Source organism: Pseudochaenichthys georgianus, chromosome 19 (genome assembly GCF_902827115.2).
Source record: "Pseudochaenichthys georgianus chromosome 19, fPseGeo1.2, whole genome shotgun sequence".
NCBI classification, from domain to species: Eukaryota; Metazoa; Chordata; class Actinopteri; order Perciformes; family Channichthyidae; genus Pseudochaenichthys; species Pseudochaenichthys georgianus.
Window position 1 is genome coordinate 5,047,852 of NC_047521.1, and position 20,754 is coordinate 5,068,605.

Sequence of the window (20,754 nt, forward strand, 5' to 3'; positions counted from 1 at the left end):
ATAAGAATTCTGAATAAGGACCTGGTGCACGATACACTGTAACAAATAAGATTGGCTGCAAAGTTTTCCAGGTCGGATGCGTAAGACTAAAAACGAGGCTTTCAAAGGAGGTATAATTTAATTTTGGTTTAGTATTGATAAGTAAACTTGAGTCAAAGATTGCTGCAACTCCACCTCCTCGGCCCGTGCCTCGAGCAATATGAGTGTTGATATGGCTGGGTGGAGTGGCCTCATTTACGCTGACATATTCTTCATGTCTCAAGCAAGTTTCAGTGAGACGGCATATATCAATATTATAATCTGATATTACATCATTTACCAATATTGCTTTAGATGCTAGAGATCTTATGTTTAAGAGACCACATTTAATCTTCCTGTTTTGTTGCACTGTAGTAGTTGTTACATTTACTTTTATTAGGTTATTATGTATGACACCTCTATTAGGTTTTACCTTAAATTGTCCTTGGGCAGACACACACACCGCTAATATTGGGTATTTTATTGGGTTCAGGATTCCTATGGATGACTGCCTAGGAGAGAGCGCAGAGAAGCGTGTAAGACTGCGACTCCGCCTCCTGGTCTCAACTCCAGTTTGTCATGGATTAAGTCCACAAAGCCCTGAGATGTTTGCCGAAATGAGATCTGCACCTTCCAAAGTAGGATGAATGCCGTCTCTCTTAATCAGACCAGGTTTTCCCCAGAAGGCTGTCCAATTATTTACGAAGCCCACATTGTTTGCTGGTAGTGAATCAGCCGGTGCTGTATGATCAGTCTCTGTTCATCTACCGGGATACAAACAGGAGGAGCGAGGCATGGAGGGAGGTGGCAGAGACAGTGGGTGGAACTGGTAGGTTTTCGCCTGTTTGGGGATTTTATATCCAGTTTACTTCGTTTTAACATTGCTATTGCTTTGTATGTCGGGGGGCGGGAGATTCATGTGATTGGTTGTTCAGACACGCCCACCTCCAAGCGTCAACGCACGCCGCTGTGTGGACGGGCCGTAACTTGCATTTATGGAACATGATACAGGTGGAGAAAAAGGAGAAGTAGGAAAAGAGAGTTGAAAGATAAAAGGTGAAAGTTCCACAAAAGTCTAAGCCTAAAGGAGCATAACTAGGGGCTGGTTCAAGGCAAGTCTGAGCCAGCCCTAACTTTAAGCTTTATCCAAAAGGCAATCCACGTGTCACATAATGTATTAGCTAATACACTGGCTAATGGAACATGTTGTGTCTCTTCCAGCCCAGCACTCTGCCTCAGGGCACAGTGAACATGAACATCTGTGTGGATGTGGTTGACGCCGAGCCAAAGACAGGTCAGAAGAACTCGCTGTGCATCATGACTCCGGACCAGGAGTACTTCATCAGAGGAGAGAATAAAGAGATCATCAACGGGTACGTTTTCTTGATTTATCTGCTTATGCGTTTGATTGGATAAGGTGAGCGCACACACAAATATCAAAACCACCTTACTCCTTCTCCAGGTGGAGTGAACAGCTGGTGGTCTACCCCAGAACCAACAAACAGAACCAGAAGAAGAAACGCAAGGTGGAGCCGACGACCTCTCAGGTAATACTCATTATCTCTCAAAGGGTTCTTCTCACTTTTCTTGTTTCTCGTTTCTGACTATTTCATGTGTTCATCTGCAGGAGCCAGGTCCAGCTAAGGTAGCAGTGACCGGCTCTGGCATCCCAGAGGCAGAGAAGGTTCCAGACTCGAGCTCCATCATCTGGCAGGAGGAGCTGAACCAGAGAGAGGCAGAGGGGGCTTCAGTCTGGGCCCCCGCTGAGCTGCCTCCAGGTTCTCCTCAGACCCAAACAGGTGAGGAGGAATAAGACATTTGAATAAAACAGAACTCGGTATAAAGTGGTGATGTGTTTATTTAGGCACACCCCGGAAGTTAGCTTTGCAAGGGTTCCCTCGACTAAAAGCAGCGGGATTTTAACATTGCATTTTGGAATATTGCAGAAAAAAGATCGGTGGCACATGGTTATGACACTTGAAACGTAAATGAAGTAAATAGTGAATGTAATGCTATAAACAAATGACATCATGGTTGCATGACTTCAAGTCGACGCTGCTAAGCTAAAGGCGGCTAATCTTCGGTGCAGTGACTATTAGTAGTCCCAGTTAGACATGTGTTGGCAACTGCTGTTTTTGAGACACAAAGAAGCTTAAGACAATTACAAGTGAGATATTCACTGACTTTTTTTATGTTGTAGAATAAAAGTAAAAGTCTTTAAGTTCCGGCCCTTAATCAAGGCATCGAACCAAAAACTCAATCAAAAATCTATTGACGTTCAGAAGAGGGAACCCAGAAAGCAAAACTGCTAACTTATTTCCTGGTTTGTGACTCATTCCTGCGCCACTCTTTAGTGTTTATATACACATGAAATTAATACAAAAGTTAAACAAAGGTTTTGGAGGTATTACATGTAAAGAAAAATACAATGAATACATAACAAAGGAAAGCTAAGGTCATGGCGTGTCCTGTGCCTCTTGTTTAGGAGGCTCTGACGTTAGCTCGGTGAATGGTGACGAGGTGGACCGGGGCAGCCTGGCGCTGCATGGCTCTGCCCCCCAGCCCCCCAGGGACCTGCTCTCCCCGACGGGCTCCTGCTCCAGCCTGGGGGGCATCCCGCGCTGCCTCTCCCCGCCCCCCAGCGACCCCTTCCCCTCCGGCAGCTCCCTGCTCTCTAACGGCTCCCACATCAGCGGCTCCGTCAGCTCTCTGGACTCTGACGCCAGCGGCAGCACCGTGACCAGCAACGAAAGCCACCCGGCGCACCAGAGGGGGGGCCACGCCTTCAGCCACCATGACACGCCGCGCGCTCGGAGGCTGGAGGCCGAAGCCAGGAAGGCTGAGAAGAGGAGCCGCTACAGGAGCCCCGAGAGGCAGGAGAGGGACGCCGTCCTCAGCCCCGAGAGGAGGTCAGTGCCCAGAACTGTACCAAGAATGTCCCTTTTATAGTCTCATCTTCTTCATTTTGAATAGACTTGCCCTTACAGGAGGTAATAAAGGTTTGCAATAAGGGAGGACTATGAATTGAAACCCTCTCCTTCTTATTTTCCTCTTTTTTTGTAACAGAGGTGTACATGGATATAGTGAGGGACAATCCAGCAGGTTTTATTACAGACAAACAAACCAAAAATTACAATATTTAATTAAAAAAAACATTCAGACCACAGCTTGGTAAATCTATGTACCATGAGCTATATTTACTCTCTTGCCTCTCTGTACATCAGTGGTTCCCAGCCTGTTGACTAAATCACTGTAGGTAAGCTTTAGAGACAGACATGTTGCAACAAGCAAGGCAGAAGCTATTCATTTAGACTAAAACTACTGGCATTGTTTGATAATTTGTTTAAAGTATTTTACATTTTGTAGTTTGTAACCTGAAAATGACCTTATTAGATATATAAGCGACTGGATAGGTGCTAGCTTATGGTTCTGGAGTACATTTTGTACATTTATTTGTTGTACTGGGCAGAAACATCTTATTTTTGTATCTTATCTTTTAAGTGTTATCTGACCTCCATAAAAGATGAAATGCAAAATGTCCTCAATGCAACACCATGCTTTCAGATAACCCTAATGACCCTAGAGGACAACTAAGTCAACCGCAGTGTCCTTTTAAAAAGTTTCATTTTAGGATTTAGTTTTGTCCTTTAGCTTTCCGGCTCACCAAAAGTGCAGTCATTAACCGGAAAGACTTGAGATAAAACTCTGGTTTATATAAGTTGTAAGTGCTTGTTTAAAAAAAAGTTTGTGTAAAAGTGTCCTCCCCCTCCATGCCTGACGGTGAGGCTTGAACAAGAAGGACACACTTTAGAGGAAGAGCTTCACTGAGCCTGATAACCCCTAGCTGTCCTTGGTGATCGGTGAAGTATTCAATCAGCCTTATTCAACCCGATCAACCAGGTCAGTCCACTGCTTTCTTGGAACCTCACCACCATACCCAAACACTGTGGGCTCAAAATACTTAGCTTATCCTTTTAAAGGCACTTACACAGACACACAACCAGTTTAGTGACGCACAAACTACCAAAGTGCTTGATGTGCACACAAACACATCAGGTTCAAATGAAAGGAAGGAGGAAAGTTGTACATGCTGAGATTTCTTATGCCATCTGAGTATCCCTCTTTTGTCTGTTTTTGTTACCTAATAATCCCTCCTTACTAACTAGGGGGGAGATGTATAAACACACAGTCCGTGTACTTTGTGTTCAGTGTTCTGCCTTTCTGAACTGATGCTGTTCATAAAGGGCTCACAGGGCTTACACAAACTTTACAGACAAATCAACCGGGTGAGAGGGGGGTCATCATGTCCCTTCCACAGTCCGCTTCCTGCTGCATTCTGTCCCTCCATCCATGCCAGCTGTGAGAGGAAGAAGAGGGGGAGAGGAGAATAGGAGGAGTGCCCACCTACAGCCCATAAACACCTTACCGGTCCACTTGACACGCTTTGGGTTTTCAGAAACACAAGCTCTGTCTAAACAGGCATGCCCACACACAGCCGGGGAGGCCTTGACCTTTGACCTTTTCAGATATGAACCTGATTACATATGTACGGGCCAATGGGTGAATACTGATGCAGCGAGATATCTCTGTGCTCTGTTCGAAGGTGTAGCATGACGGGTGATGAAGAATGGCTGTCCTCAGTCTGTTCCAAATAATTGCACACATTTGAATTGGCCTTGTTATGCTTCTGGGAGGTGTCCCTTCCCCGTAGAGTCCTCTATAGGTTTCATGCATTAAATGGTCTGCAAAGGCTCGCATCCCAAAGTTCCCTTCAGGGGGACTTTCTCTTTCTCTCTCTTTTTCATGCTATCCTGTGCAGTTGCATTTGGTTAAATAGGTGCTAGTATTTGCAATGAATGATGAGATAGTGTAAAGAAACAATGGTCACCCTCACACACTGCTTTAGATTGAACATGGCCCTATTTAGCACAATAAGAAAAGATGCGTTCAAAAGGGCTTGGCCGTGGATTTGATGGTGATATGATACTACCTCATAGTTTTGGGGCAAAGCACCGCCATCTCTTTATTCTGAATATTTCTTTTAAGCCTATCTGCAAAATAACTCAAGACAGAAATATCTCACAGTGGGGGTTTGGCCTCACACTGTCCTCTTCCTCTCCTTCGTTCCCTTTTAAGGACTGCAGCTTTCGCTCAAGAGTCCCCAAATAAGGGCACCATTTAGGCAAATGAGTAATATAATATTTCTCGCTGCCTCTCACCCTCTTCCTCTCTGGTGCAGATTCCTCTGTCATGTAACAAAAGGCCTGTGTGGGAACTTGCCAGAGTTGGTAAGATACTGTGTCACAGTTTGAGGAAGGGTACAGATGGACAGAAGTGATATATCTAGGGCAGGGGTGTCAAACTCAATTTCACCACGGGCCACATCAGCATTATGGTTGCACTTAAAGGGCTGGTTGTAACTTTAAGACTATATAAAAATGCATATATAAATATGTTATATATATATATAAAATAATGTTATTGCCTCTGCATTGGATTATTATCGGACTTCATAATTAACTACGTCTGAGAGCAGAAGTCTAGGGGAAATAATTGCAAGACTCTTCAGTGAGCATGTCACAACATGATTTAAAAAGAAAAAAAGTGAAATCTTGAAATAAAAAAGTCAAATTCTGAGAAAAAAGTCAAATGAGAGATGCATTGTGGGACATGTAGTTTGTGTGCTTCTGTAAATCAGCCTGTAACCGTTCTTTGCAAGCTCTTGTGGGGCCGCATAAAATGAAGTCGCGGGCCGGATTTGGCCCCGGGGCCTTGAGTTTGACACCCCTGATCTAGGGGGAGAGAGGAAGTGGCAATTGAGAGAACAAAGAGATTAAACGATATAAATAAATCTGCTAATAGTTTCATTTCAACATGTAATCATTAGACATTCAGCCGAGTGCATAGATCGACACTCTAGATGCAATAAATACATTTAAACATCAGTCACAACACATTTGGGAACATTTAAAAGCAGACGTAGTTTTTAAATCCATTATCTGATTTGGCTCGTCTCAACAGTTTTCTACATGCGGCGAAGCACAAACAAAAACACATTAAAGAGGCCCTTGTATGCTTTGTGGGGGTTTCCTTTCCCTGTAGTGTGTCCTATAGGTTTAGGTGCATGTCAATGGTCTGCAAAGGCTAGTATCCCTGTATTCCTTCCAGAGGGAGTTCCTCTCCCACACACTTCCTCCCCTCTGGAACTATTTACTTTGAAAGGGTTATACGACTTGTTTTTCTATAGGCTTTCCTGCCTCTCAGCGCCATTATCATACAAAGACGTGATTCATTGGGGAAATGAAAAGATGTATAATATATAGGACACACTAAATTGGTTGATCTAATAAGTGTGTGTCTGTGGTTTGATTTGCAGTCGCTCCGGTGTTATCGAGAAGCTGGAAGCCTTGGAGCTGGAGAACCAAGAGAAGATGGAGGTGGAAGAGTCGGGGGGGAGCGGGTCCAGACAGGGCCGGAGCGAGCAGAGACGCTTCCACAGAGGGGTAACGCTGCTGTGTGTGTGTGTGTGTGTGTGTGTGTGTGTGTGTGTGTGTGTGTGTGTGTGTGTGTGTGTGTGTGTGTGTGTGTGTGTGTGTGTGTGTGTGGTGTGTGTGTGTGTGTGTGTGTGTGTGTGTGTGTGTGTGTGTGTGTGTGTGTGTGTGTGTGTGTGTGTGTGTGTGTGTGTGTGTGTGTGTGTGTGTGTGTGTGTGTGTGTGTGTGTGTGTGTGTTGTGTGTGTGTGTGTGTGTGTGTGTGTGTGTGTGTGTGTGTGTGTGTGTGTGTGTGTGTGTGTGTGTGTGTGTGTGTGTGAGATCCAGTAGTGCCTCCTTGTTCAGCAGTACATTAGATATAGCAGCATTTATAATCTGTGTTTCTGGACAACATCCCGTGTGCTCGGCGGTTGGACCTACCGGCGTGGGTTTTATTTTCTCCCCGCCCAACTTTTCCCCCACACTCTTCTATCTTTTCCCTTCACCCTTGGCCTCCTCCCTCCATCTCTCCCTCTCTCTCCCCCTCTCTCGGCCCTGTCTTTGTTTTGGTTGTGGGTCAGAGATCAGCAGCGTGTGCTGTTTTCATTTCTAGTTTCCATTCTGTGGCGGGATTCCCCCGGTGATTAGTCCTCCCTTTCCCACCCGGCTCTCTGTGCGCGGACAGAACCACTTGAAACCCGACTTCAGGGAAATAGAAACGTCACACACTGATTCACAAAGTCACAGTGAAGCCCTGTGTCTCACTCGAGCGTGGGTCCTCTGTGTCAGCCACACACAGATGAAAACACCACGCGTGTTTACAGATCAAGAACACTGCTTCTGTGCCTTGCCTTGCTTTAGGTCATTCCTACTGTTACTGTTAGCAACACACACATTTAGGTTTGACAAACTTAGCCTCGTGCTATATGTGTGTTTTGTTTTCATCACTGAGTTAATCCTGACAAAGGGATCGACAAAGAAGCAACGGTTTTGATTACATGTTTCCACAGCACCACCCAAACAGACCAAATGAGATGATGTAGTATTAATGATGTGTGGTTTCTGTGTTTCCTGTGTTTTAAAGGGGGCCTGTTCTGCTGATGTTCAGGTTCATATCAGTGTGTAGTGTCTCTACTTTAAAGAGTCCTCTCCTGCTGATGTTCAGGTTCATATCAGTGTGTAGTGTCTCTACTTTAAAGAGTCCTCTCCTGCTGATGTTCAGGTGTATATCAGTGTGTAGTGTCTCTACTTTAAAGAGTCCTCTCCTGCTGATGTTCAGGTTCATATCAGTGTGTAGTGTCTCTACTTTAAAGAGTTCTCTCCTGCTGATGTTCAGGTGTATATCAGTATGTAGTGTCTCTACTTTAAAGAGTCCTCTCCTGCTGATGTTCAGGTTCATATCAGTGTGTAGTGTCTCTACTTTAAAGAGTCCTCTCCTGCTGATGTTCAGGTGTATATCAGTATGTCGAGTCTCTACTTTAAAGAGTCCTCTCCTGCTGATGTTCAGGTTCATATCAGTGTGTAGTGTCTCTACTTTAAAGAGTCCTCTCCTGCTGATGTTCAGGTGTATATCAGTATGTCGAGTCTCTACTTTAAAGAGTCCTCTCCTGCTGATGTTCAGGTTCATATCAGTGTGTAGTGTCTCTACTTTAAAGAGTCCTCTCCTGCTGATGTTCAGGTGTATATCAGTATGTAGTGTCTCTACTTTAAAGAGTCCTCTCCTGCTGATGTTCAGGTTCATATCAGTGTGTAGTGTCTCTACTTTAAAGAGTTCTCTCCTGCTGATGTTCAGGTGTATATCAGTATGTAGTGTCTCTACTTTAAAGAGTCCTCTCCTGCTGATGTTCAGGTTCATATCAGTGTGTAGTGTCTCTACTTTAAAGAGTCCTCTCCTGCTGATGTTCAGGTGTATATCAGTATGTCGAGTCTCTACTTTAAAGAGTCCTCTCCTGCTGATGTTCAGGTTCATATCAGTGTGTAGTGTCTCTACTTTAAAGAGTCCTCTCCTGCTGATGTTCAGGTGTATATCAGTATGTCGAGTCTCTACTTTAAAGAGTCCTCTCCTGCTGATGTTCAGGTGTATATCAGTATGTCGAGTCTCTACTTTAAAGAGTCCTCTCCTGCTGATGTTCAGGTTCATATCAGTGTGTAGTGTCTCTGCTGGGACACGTCTCCGTGCTTTACTGTTCAAACAGCTCTTTATTTCTCTCTCCCTCTTTTCACCCTCTGTCTGAAACCAGAGCTCAGTCTGCTCTGATTGGTTAGCCGGCCGGCTCTGTTGTGATGTGTTAACTGCTTAGGGATGTACTGTCCCTTAGCACGTACAATGTGCTAGGTGTAACATAGTGTTGTCATTGTGTTACGCAAGTAAACAAAGGAATGCAATGGAGGCGTTTCAGGCGGGGGGGAGTGTGTGGGAGAAACACTCCCTCTTTGCAGACCTTTTACATAATGCACTACAGGACAGGGAAAAGCCCCAAAAGCATAATGGGGCCTCTTAGTCTCAAATAGTCCAAAAGGGCTATTGTTTAGTATTTGAATAAAAAAAAGATTCTTCACTATAAGAGTTTATTAAACGCACACATGTTTGAAATAACTTGAATATGTGTGTGTTGTTTAGGAGCAGAGACGTGACGTTGGTTCAGATTTCCCCTCCACCCTGCCGCCTCTGAGGAGAGCCAAGTCCCTGGACAGGAGGACCACGGAGTCCGTCATGACGGTGAGTGTTTACTCCCCTCTCATGTATGTTAGAACGTTCCAGCAGCCATTGACTTCCAACGGTTAATGCATTTCAGCACAAGTCAAGCACATGTTTTCATACCCACAGTCTGTTTGTGTTGTTTATAAATGGCAGGAAGCCTGTGTTACACAGGATATTTCTAATAATGCTACATTGAGTATTTCTTTATTCAAAGGTAATAAGGTAACTAGTTAGTTGTTAAGCATTCTTGAAAGGCTTTTGAAATTGGTTATTATAATTAAGAATAGTTGTTCTGTAAATGGACCTTCTGGATGCTTGTCTTGTTCTGCTAAAAGTCCTACAGTATGTTCTTAATGTTTCGACATTCCAAATGTTTTAAGTTCCCTCTGAAGTCCTGAATGCTTTAGTAGTCCTCTGGTCTCGCAGACAAAGCCTCTCCTGTTCTGCTCAGTGTCTGATCCAGGGTCAGCGTCAGTGCAAGGGCTTCAGCTGTAAAGGCTATATTCACTTTGGAGTTGGGAGAATTAAAAACTGATAAAGGTCTCTGTGCTCTTCCCAAAAGAGCACATCGTCTTTGCTCAGGAAACAATCTCCCATGTGTCCTGGGGGAGCAGTCGTGCAGGGATGATCTGCTTTGTGTGTAGGCTGACTCGGAAGTTAGCGTCGTGGAGCTCCCTCCACAAAAACCATTGGCCTTTTTCCATTTTCATTTTGGAATCAAATGGCTGGCAAACACATCTGAATCACACTCACACATTTCCTTCAGCAGGATCATCTCCTCATGTTAACACCATTGGAAAAATGCAATCTCCATAAGTGAAAAGCTAACGTCAAAATGTGAAGGAACTACATCACGGTCACATGACTTCACGACACCACCGCTAAGCTAAAGGAGGCTAACGTTGGGCTATAATGGAACTACAGCACGGTCACATGACTTCACGACACCACCGCTAAGCTAAAGGAGGCTAACGTTGGGCTATAATGGAACTACAGCACGGTCACATGACTTCACGACACCACCGCTAAGCTAAAGGAGGCTAACGTTGGGCTATAATGGAACTACAGCACGGTCACATGACTTCACGACACCACCGCTAAGCTAAAGGAGGCTAACGTTGGGCTATAATGGAACTACAGCACGGTCACATGACTTCACGACACCACCGCTAAGCTAAAGGAGGCTAATGTACGGCATGACAACGGTTATCAGACACATTTAGTCACATGCTAGTAATCACCTTACGTGTAATAGCTTCAGACGCTCACCAGCGCGGTTATTTCTTACTTATTGTGTTTCATATAGTGTAACCTAAAGATCTCATCAGATGATGTTAACCACAGACCTTATTTCAGGCATCTTTGTTACCAAATGGTTGCCTGGAACTCACTTTGGGTTTTCCCTGCACCGCTCTATTGCTGAAACAGGAAGTGGAAGCATGTGTGGTGCATCCAGCTATGTTCAGCAGCATTTTGAGTGTTCCCTAATGTCTGTGGATGATGTAGGCCTAACCTCCACGCTGCGGAGCCCCCTCCTCCTCCCCCCTCCTCTGCAGGTTATACTCCTCACTGTGCTCCATCTGTGTGCACACTTTGCCCGCTGCGTGTATTCATTGCACATTGTCCGTGTTATTTGTTAAGCGAGAGGTTGTGTGTCTGTCAGTTTGTGTGAGACAGAGTATATCACAATGTACCACTGCTTCGTGAGGCCGCCATTCACGTGTGTGTGAGAAGCACAGAGCGACACATCTGGCAGAAGTTGGCCCCTGGCCAGTGGATCACATTTAGACAGCGTCACGTCTTCTAAATGTGTGTTTGATCCGTCGGCGGGGTCAACGTCTGCCCTCAGCCGGCTCAGTGAGCATGTGTTTTTGCTGCTCTTGTGTTTTACGGTGACAAAATGATTTTTTCATTAAGGAATTGTTTTCAAACTGTTGGATGGAGGATCTGTAGATTGATGTATTATGCTCGTTGAAGTGATTGTAATATAATGGAATACGTAAAGAAATGTAAAACACGTGTTGTGGTTTGTCTTTGATTTGATGGTTCTGGGGTCATTTTGCAGGTTTTCTTTGTTTTTCTGTTCAGACTCAAATTAAAATGTTTTTCTTCTTTTCTAGCCGGATTTACTGAACTTCAAGAAAGGTTGGATGGTGAAGCTGGATGAGCAAGGCCAGGTACCTAATCTACCTCTGTCTGTGATCAATAGTATTACAAGTGAGAGAGAGAAATAACCTAGGTGGCTAATAAAAAATGTTATGTTTGTTTTAGTAAGTCTGTTCAAAAAATCAAGTATGATTAAGTATATTATTAATATGAAGACATTTTTTGTTTTTTTGTTGAATATACAAATTATTACCATGAATGTGGATAAATACTGTATTAGAACAATACGGTATTCTGTTTTTCACATTTGTTATTTTTTAATCTGTTCGAAATAAAGACTGAAAGAAAGAAAGAAAGAAAGAAAGTATCAAGAGGGACCTACATTTAAAGAATTGTTCCAACTTTAAATTCTCTAGACATTTACAAATTGCAGAAAGTAATTATTCAATGTTAGGGTTTCTTTATCAAGTCACCACCAGGGGGTCAAAAGCCAGCTCAAACAGCATCTGAACTGTCCAGCTGATGCACTGTGCAGTCTATAGCATCCTATGGTCTTCAGAGGTGTGGTTACACTTTGATGATGCATCTTCAATGCACGTAAAATAAATATTTTATAAGATGTAGGGAAAGAGGCGAACTCTGTGCCATCGTAGAGCTTGTTTTAGGGATTTCTTCTATACATCTTATTACATTTTCATGATCGATGGATGACAAAACGTTGTCTTCTTTTTGTCAATTTAGTGGAAGAAATACTGGTTTGTTTTGACGGATCACAGCCTGAGATACTACAAGGATTCCATCGCAGAGGAGGTATGCTTATTATTTTAAGTGTACACTCATTGTAAATGTTTATGGTGAGCAGTTCCTTATTTATGTTTGCACACTCGTCTTTCTGTTCCTCAGGCCTCGGACCTGGACGGGGAGATCGACCTGTCCACTTGCTACAATGTCACTGAGTACCAGGCTCAACGCAACTATGGATTCCAAATACATGTAAGAAATGTTTTAACCATGACTGTTCATTGTTTACCTCGGCCTGTCTTGAGCTATCGCTTAATAAAACAGGTTGCTCATACCAAGTAATCTGATTGGTTCGTAGCCATGGTATAATAATAACTAAATACCACAGCCATGACGTCAAATAATTTTTTTACTTTCAGTATTAATCTGTGTACACGGAAACACTTTTACACTGTTGTGATGTCATTGTTGATAACTGACAGGGTCACAGGGGTTTATATTTTGAATAACACAAATAAGGTTACAATAATGTTTAATTTTCCTATAATTTGATTTCTATTAAGTTTTTTTTTGTATCCCTATTTTATTTTTTAATACCTTTTTTGATTATTTAAAAAGAATTATTTTATTTGATCTAACTATGCCTCGAGAATGACAAAGGAAGAATGGATTAGTGTCAGGATTAATTTATTATGAACACAGTATAACATTTGTTAATATTAAAAGAGAGACTTCATAGGAAGCATACCATCTTTTCATTATTTCTTTTGTGGTAAAAAATATATGATTTGCTTACCACCAATATACTTAAAAAAGGATCGACCAGACCGAACATGGAGGTATTATTTAACGCAGGGAAATGTTATCACATTACCTATAGAGTCAGTGTAATTTTCATTTTGAATGTTCAGACCAAGGAGGGAGTGCAAACGCTGTCGGCCATGACAGGAGGGATACGCAGGAACTGGATCCAAGCAGTGATGAAGAACGTCCGACCATCCACCGCCCCTGATGTGGCAAGGTCAGTACAACCAATACTGCACACATTATATAACCGTTTTCTCCAGTTGGGTTTCCGCCGCAGGTTTATATGTAGGCTACGTAATCTGCGCGACTTGCGCGTCCACATCTCCACGTGCAGTGCTGCATAAACATGGCTGAGTCAGCGATAACTCTCGAGGGGTGGAGGTATGCCCGTTATTTTGAGTTCGTCCGAAGAATAGACAGGAATGTGACGGTGAGGTGCAAACTGTGTCCAGGCCAGAAGCTGTTATCCACTGCTGCAGGGACGTGCACAGGTACGGGCTAATGTTGCCGGGCAACGGCCCGTTTGGCCTTTTTGGCTGACCTGCCCCTCTGGAGAGAGCAAGAGTTTCTTTTTCTTCTTTCTGTTGTGGCCGAATCAGCATGATGAGCCCACGATCAGTATCGTAGCGTAGGGCTGCACGATTTTGGGAAAAAATCTAATTGCGATTTTTCTGACAAATATTGCGATTGCGATTCGAATTGCGATATTTATTTTTAAGCGACCCAATGGAAGTTTATTGTAAAATGCGGCCATAACTCCGGCTAGGAAGGTCGTATCAACATACTCCTGTCTCTAGCACCCCCGCAGCCCGAGCTACGAGTGAAAGAACTAAGCTTACATGAAACTTCCGTTGGGTTGCTTTAAAGTCAAGCTTCAGTTAAAGATTCACCCTTTTAGATGTAGAACATGTGATGGAGCATTACTGACCTGACTCAGACGGTTTGTTTCATCACCAAACTATTCTAGGAAAGCTCCATTGGAAGCCATTTGGAAAGGGCTGGCACTTTCAAAAAGCACTTGGCAGGTGATTGGATCAATCTGTCTATCACCTTCTATCATGGGCCACTTCTGATTGGTTAACAATGGCTGGTACATGTGGAGCACAGCACTTCTGATTGGTGTGGATGACTGACACACAAGAAGAAAAAAAAAAAATGTAAAAAAAAAAAAAAATGTAAAAAAATCGCAGGCTTTGCGATTTGATAATCGCATCATCTCGAATCGCGATTTCGATTTCAAATCGATTAATCGTTCAGCCCTATTGTAGCGTCTCGCTGCGGGAAACAGACTTTGTCAGCGCTGTCATCTGCCGGTGCGTTAAGACCATGTCGGATTTTGGAAACTTGATTTTGAGTTGTCTCATGGCAGCTAGGGTATAAGGGACAAACCAGGGGACTTTACTTCCTCTTGATACCGTCGGTTATTTACAAAAAAACACCTAAATATAGCTACTTGTTGTTATTGTGCTTCTGTCTTTCTGTGTCTTTTACTCTGTAAACTCCCTCCACGGGGCCGCTCGCTCTCTTTTCTTGATCGCCCTCTCACGGGTTGAACAGTTCAATGTCCCGCTTCATTGTAGGAATTCTGCCATGTCTCTACCGCTTTAGTTTGACCATCTCCGTTATTAAGTTATGGAATACTAAATAAATAAGTAATTTATTTAGTATAAATTACTTATTTAGTAACAACCCCATCTCTGGTGATGATAGTTGATTGGAAAAGGAGCTACAGTAGACCCTAGCCCAGGCCAGAATGGCAGCAGATTGCGCACATTTTGGGACAATGAGCACATTTTTAAGCTAAAAAGCTTGTTGTTGTTTATCTCTGCCTTTCAGTTCGACTGAGGATCATGGCTCCTTCTCTCCTCTGGAGGGTCTGGTTAGGCCAGATGTAACCCCCTCCTCTGAGGCGTCCATAGAGAGAGAATCCACGGCAGGTGTCATAAAGAGCCGGGCACGTGAACGCAGAAGAGAAGGCCGCTCTAAGACTTTCGACTGGGCTGAGTTCAGACCCATCGCTCAGGCTCTGGCTCAGCAGCGGGCGCAAGAGGCAGAGAGCCTCCATGCTGACCTGGAGCTGGAGCGCAGTCGTAGGAAAGAGGAGAGGCGGAAGCGTTATGACTCTGTGACTAACTCGGCGCCGGAGCAGACACTTGTTAAAGCTGGAGGGAGGACTGACTGTGAGAGTGCAGAGGGAGTTGGACAAACGGATCCTTTAGGTCCCGTGTCTTTGGAGAGGCAGCAGATGGTGGAGGAGGTGATTGAACAACACTGGCAACAGGTGGAGAAGACTCCCATGAGGGAGGAGAGGAGGGTGACTCTGCCCCCCCCGGTGCAATCCAGAGATACTGCTGAGCTGGAGCAACTGCTGGACAATTACAAGCAAGGGGTACGTTTTTAGTTTATTCTTTTAATATCAATTCTATGAAATGCACTCATAGCAGGTTGCCACTCAGGAAAACAATAAGCAGTTAATTCAATGAAATAAATCGAGTCTCACTATTTGGTATACATTTCCTTCATCAAGGCGGCACATTAGGTTGGTTCTAGTGTTCTTAAATAGTTGAATAGGTCATGTGACTTCCTAGCTGTCTGCTATCTGTCATTCACGCTCAACATGTATCAAGCTAACTGCTAGCATCTCGTCTAAACGGCATGTGTTGGGATCACCGTCCTAGATTATAAAAGTGGCAAACGTGCCTCTGTTTGTGTTTCATTAAGATACAACGATTTCATGTCATTTTTATAAAACTGATAAATATTATAGAAGATGAAATATATAATTTCATCTTCCCCAAAAAACATATGTTTCCAAATACACACAAGCCAACATGCAGAGAGAATGTTACCAAGGAAACACCCAAGAATTTCAGTTTCATGTTTCTGCTGTCTCACAGAATGAACACTAACTAATAACAGCTGAGCACATTTCTCAGCCAAAGTGGTCGTCATACAGTTTCACTTGCTAGAGGTTCTTGACTGTTTATCCAAAGCCTCTTCCTGCTGCCCCTGCAGATCGAGCAGCTGAAGGCTCAGCTGGAGGGCTGTCACCAGCAGCTCCTCCACTCCAGCAAGCACAAGCAGGAGCTGGAGCTGCAGCTGAGAACAGCTCTGGATCGAGAGCATGACGTCCGTGCAGGTTACATCTCCCCGGTGAGTTCACACCCTTTGTAGTCAGTGTGCCGCTGCATTGCTCTTTGCCTCAGTGTGATAGGAAATCCTGTTTTAGATGGAATGTGTGTATTCTCAATTGAGCAGTGTTTTCTCCTCCATTTTGTAACATTCTTTGCATGTTGTATTTGTAAGAAAACGTAAACAAACTGACATCAGAGCAACACAGTTGCTACAGATATGTACCTTTGCATGAGTTCATCGCATGTATAAAAAAACCCATTGAGATCTTATAACCACATTGGCTTCTACTAGTGAATCTCCTATCTCCGTGCTAAAGGTCTGTGTCTGAACTCATGCCAGTCCTTACTTCAGTATATCTTTGATTTTGGACCAAGGAATTCACGTGTTGTTGTTGATGATCAATGGAATTCTGTTTATAGAACCCAATATCACAAATATAACTTGTTCAATAAACGTAATCACATGTTGCTTTGAACTATACACAAGGTGTTCTACATCCGTTGAGACCTAAAACATTGGGCGGTTTTTTCACTTTCCAAAAAAAGAAATATATTTCTGATGTTTTTCTCAAAGTGTGCATAAAGGAGATTGTTTGGAACAAACGTATTGTCATATATTAAGTCATGGGACAACAATGCCTTCTTCTGAACACAGAATTGTGACATTTAAAATATATACATTTATTATTTCTTAAATTGCTGTCAGCTGTAAATATAGCCCTATTATTTTTTTTAACTTTGCTACAAAAAGTTGATGAGTTTTTAAAATGTTAGTGATATTATCCTTTATGGTCACTGCTACAAAGAGTAGCTCTACTTGCTCAAATGTTCTGCTAAACATGTATGAATAACTCTTTGGCTTGTATTCTAATTGTTTGCATGGACGTCAGATTCTCATCTTCTCTTAACTGCTCTACAGACCTGCCATTTGTTGTTCTGTCAACACATATTATACTGAAGCTATGTAATGGCATAAACGTGTGATGTTTGAGGAACTTCTGTGCTTTTGTGCCAATGTATAAATGGGTTAAAGGCTGACGGATTATTTTATAGTTGATTAAGTTTTATGCAATTTTTGTCTTGAAATGTAACACACAAATTACTTTCAATGAACAATGGAGTAAGTTTGAAAACATATTTGGACATTAGATTTAAGCCGGCTATAACTATTCACTATCTCCACTCAGAACAAATGCTTTGGTGCAAGACATGAGCTTGGACCAGAACATCTCAGAAATGTGTCTGTAGGACCTGGTATTCCATCCATCCTTGGGTAAACCATCTAGCTGAAACTAATATTGCTTTACTTTCCCCATTGAAACAACTTTTCACCATTTAATGTGCATGCTCTGTTCTGATGAACTAACCCTGCCAATTTAATCTCTTTCTTTTGCTTTTAATTTACACCATTCAAACCTAAGGGAATTCTTTGTTTGTTTGTTTGTTTGTTTTGAATCACTTTTCATTTATGTAATTTGGGGTCATGTGGGAAATCTTTTTGAAATGTCACTTTTTGAAATAATTGGTAGTTAACACTGAAAATGATGAGCAAGCTTTGTGTCTCCCCTGCTGTGTGTTAACCAACTGTCTGGTCCCCTTTTCCAAGCTGGAGCACCCTTTGGGTCTGGAGGCTGATGTGACGCCCCAGGCGAAGAGGCCCGAACTGGTTAGTTCTCAAGCACAGAGTTTAACAAAGAAGTACCAGGAGACCAAAGAGCTCCTGAAGCTGCAGGAGCTGAAAAAACGCAATATGCAGGCACAGCTTGGCCTTTCGCTTTCTCACTCTCCCACCAAGGATCCGTACTTTTCTGAACTTCCAAATCCATCTATACCGGAAGGCCCACCCCCTGAACTTGTCGAAAAAACTGTTAGCTTCTTGCTTCAGGACAGTGATGAGGCAATTCAAGAATTAGAAGACATGATTGGCGGTAGACCTCTGTCCCTAAAGGAGCTGCCAGAATTATTGAGATTCCATAGTTGTTATCAAGAGACAGCGGAGAAAAAACAACTTCAGAAGCTCTTGGAGACCTGGAAGTACCAGCAGGAGATAGAAAATGAAACGTTAAAAAAAAGTTTAGCCAGAGCAGGAGAAAGCATCCGTGAGTACGAAGCCCGTCTTCTAACCATTGAGGATTTGGTCGGAAGGGTTCAAAATAAAAGCCTAGGAAGCCTAAAAAGTCCCTATGGACCCCTCTCAGAAATTGAAAACCATTCAGAGACAATTGAGATGGACAAAGGGATGCTCTCCCAGAAGGTTGAACTTTTGACTAGTGAAAATGGGGCATTGCAACAAAGGTGTCAGGAGATCGTGAACCAACTGACAGAGGCTGACAGAGAAATAGACAGACTTAAAGTTGAGCTGATCAGCCAGCAAGGCGGTAAGCAGCATCACCTGGTCATGGAAGAGCTAAAAACACTAAAAGCAGAACTGGCTGAAAACCAGGCGATCTCTATAGACAGGGAGTTTTACGAGAGGGAGCTGAATGAGAAGTCCTCGAGGCTTCACGAAGCTCTGATTACGATGGAGGAGCTCGGCAACACCCTAAAAGAAACTGAGAAGAAGCTGCAGTTGAAAGAGGCAACGCTAAAAGGTCTTGGTTTTAACCCAGATTATGAGGAGGAGGAAGAGGAGGAGGAGGAGGAGTTACATCCAGAGGAAGAACTACTTGAATCCTCGCAAGCAAAGCTATTTGAGATGGAGGCAAACCTTCATTCTAAAGAAAAGCGCTGTCTGGAACTTGAAGCCAGGAACAGAGAACTCATGACATTGAACCAGGAATCTGAGAAACTCCGTAGAGAGATGCTAAGGGAAGCAGAAAACAAAATGACAATGCTAAGAGAGAAGTTAGAATTGAAGACGGGTAAAGTTGAAAAGACAATAAGCGAATGTGTTGAAGCAGGAACAATGCAAGTCGATAATAGAGGACTGTTGGAGCAAGTGGTAGAAGAGATTGAGAGGAAGTCTGAGGCGATTGATCAGGTTCTAGAGATGTTAGCAAAGGTAGATGTTGATGTAGAGAATACACTCAATTATTTAAAAAGCACTTTATTTAGTTGTTCAAAAGAAGAACAGCCCTGTGTGAGTCAGAAAGACATGAGGTGGTTAATAGAGGGAGAGTTCTGGAGCCAGCTGGTGGGGTCATCCATAATCAAACCAGAAGAAGACAGACACAGCTTTGATGGAGGTTTGGCACGACAGATGTTGGCACAGAAGCGCTTGATGCTCTTGATTAGGAGGATCTGTCCACAAGACAAAGATGAAAGTGAGGAAGTGACGGAGCCAGATTTTGCATCCATGTACAAATGGCTTAATAATGAAACAAATGCTCTGATTAAAAAAGAGTTAAAAGACACCTTGGAGGAAAAGTCAAGTGTTCTGAAACAGATTGTATCCAGTGTGAAATTGGCCAAAGACGACCAGATTTTGTCTTTGGCGATAACAAGCTTTGTTCAAGAACAGAAACCGTCCTCGGATCATCTGTGTGATGCCCTTAAAGAAGCCTACATGTCTTATGTGATCACTAGGCTGAAAGTCCAACACAAACAAGAACTCAAGCAAAACCAGACCGAAGTTGAGAATGGTAGCTTGGATTGTCCAAATTGTCATAAATTGAAAGAAGCCACCAAAAACCTTGAGTTGAAACTGGCATGTATCCAGAGTCAACTTGCCACAGTGCAACACACTTTCATCCAGATGGAAGGAGAGCCCACAGACTCATTGCCCCAATCCAATGAGCTTCATGCCAGGAAGGAACTACAAGAGGTCAAAGACAGCAATGAGAAGGAAGCTGAAAAGTTGAGGCGTAAAATAGCTAAGGCCGACGAGATGCTGCGTATTCGCTCAGAAGAAAATGTGAAGGAGATCAACTCCCTGACGAACTGCATGGAGAGTCTGAAGGAGAAGCACGAGATGGAGAGGACGAGCCTCATGGAGAGCTTTGACTGGGAAATGGAAGAGCTGAGGAGCATGATGAGTCCGTCAAACCAAGACAAGAACTCAGCGGATACCGACAGACTGCCGCATCTCGCCTCAGCCCACACATCGACCCTGAAGGAGCGAATCCGAGAGCTGGTCACCCAGGTCTCGGTCATGACCCAAGAGATGAGACGCCGGGAAGAGCAGGGAGACAATACGACTCTACGACTGAAATACGAGAAAGACCTGGAAAACCTGAAGGTGGAAGCACTCCTTGTCCTTGCCCTCCTGCATCTGTGATGCCTTGTGTTCCTTTGTGGCATTCCCAGATTCCCTTCCTTTCCCAACTCCTACCCCCAACCCTACCCCTGCTCCCACTACTCTTGCTCTTTGTTCCGTAAACCACTTTTCTTCTGTGTTGCATGAACTAACCCCCTTTAGGTTTATGTGATCATTGGCGCTTCAGCAGTCGTGGACTGAGGTACCCATTTTGTTGAAGTTTCATCAGTTTTAGAACTTTTCTGGAACATTAGATTAACCCAAAAAGATTCAACACAAGATACTACATTATTCTAATCTACACCAAAGCATCCTATCATATCAGCCTATTCTACTCTGAAATGAGATCCTCTGGTCTTAGTTCAATGTGCTTATTAAGTTAACCGACTGACTTAGCTATGCCACAAACGGTTAAGGGCCATTTTTGAACCCTTTCGAATATTTAAAGTTACTTTTATTATTTATTTTCGGCCAAAAACTACATTGTTATGGGTCTGAATTCTTTGCCTTTCACTGTTTCTGCTAACAGTTTAATTATATCCCTACTTTCTCAGAACAATAGTTACCCTAACCCGAATGTCTT

General features: G+C 43.3%; 1 protein-coding gene across 5 annotated transcripts in view; it reads left to right on the forward strand.

Annotated features, from left to right (window-relative positions):
- Positions 1–20,754, forward strand: part of mprip (myosin phosphatase Rho interacting protein) — a 44,693-nt gene that overhangs the window by 11,622 nt on the left and 12,317 nt on the right. For 3 of the 5 annotated variants that reach the window (XM_071206693.1, XM_071206694.1, XM_071206695.1), the window contains exons 2-14: positions 1,240–1,391; positions 1,481–1,565; positions 1,646–1,817; positions 2,504–2,927; positions 6,395–6,521; positions 9,108–9,206; positions 11,309–11,365; positions 12,036–12,104; positions 12,198–12,287; positions 12,947–13,056; positions 14,679–15,231; positions 15,858–15,995; positions 17,583–20,153. In XM_071206693.1, coding sequence (XP_071062794.1) covers positions 1,270–1,391; positions 1,481–1,565; positions 1,646–1,817; positions 2,504–2,927; positions 6,395–6,521; positions 9,108–9,206; positions 11,309–11,365; positions 12,036–12,104; positions 12,198–12,287; positions 12,947–13,056; positions 14,679–15,231; positions 15,858–15,995; positions 17,583–20,153 — 4,617 coding nt within the window. In that variant the 5' untranslated portion in view covers positions 1,240–1,269. The remainder of the gene's footprint in view (positions 1–1,239; positions 1,392–1,480; positions 1,566–1,645; positions 1,818–2,503; positions 2,928–6,394; positions 6,522–9,107; positions 9,207–11,308; positions 11,366–12,035; positions 12,105–12,197; positions 12,288–12,946; positions 13,057–14,678; positions 15,232–15,857; positions 15,996–17,582; positions 20,154–20,754) is intronic. The other 2 variants (XM_034107546.1, XM_034107547.1) reach the window with 1 other exon arrangement.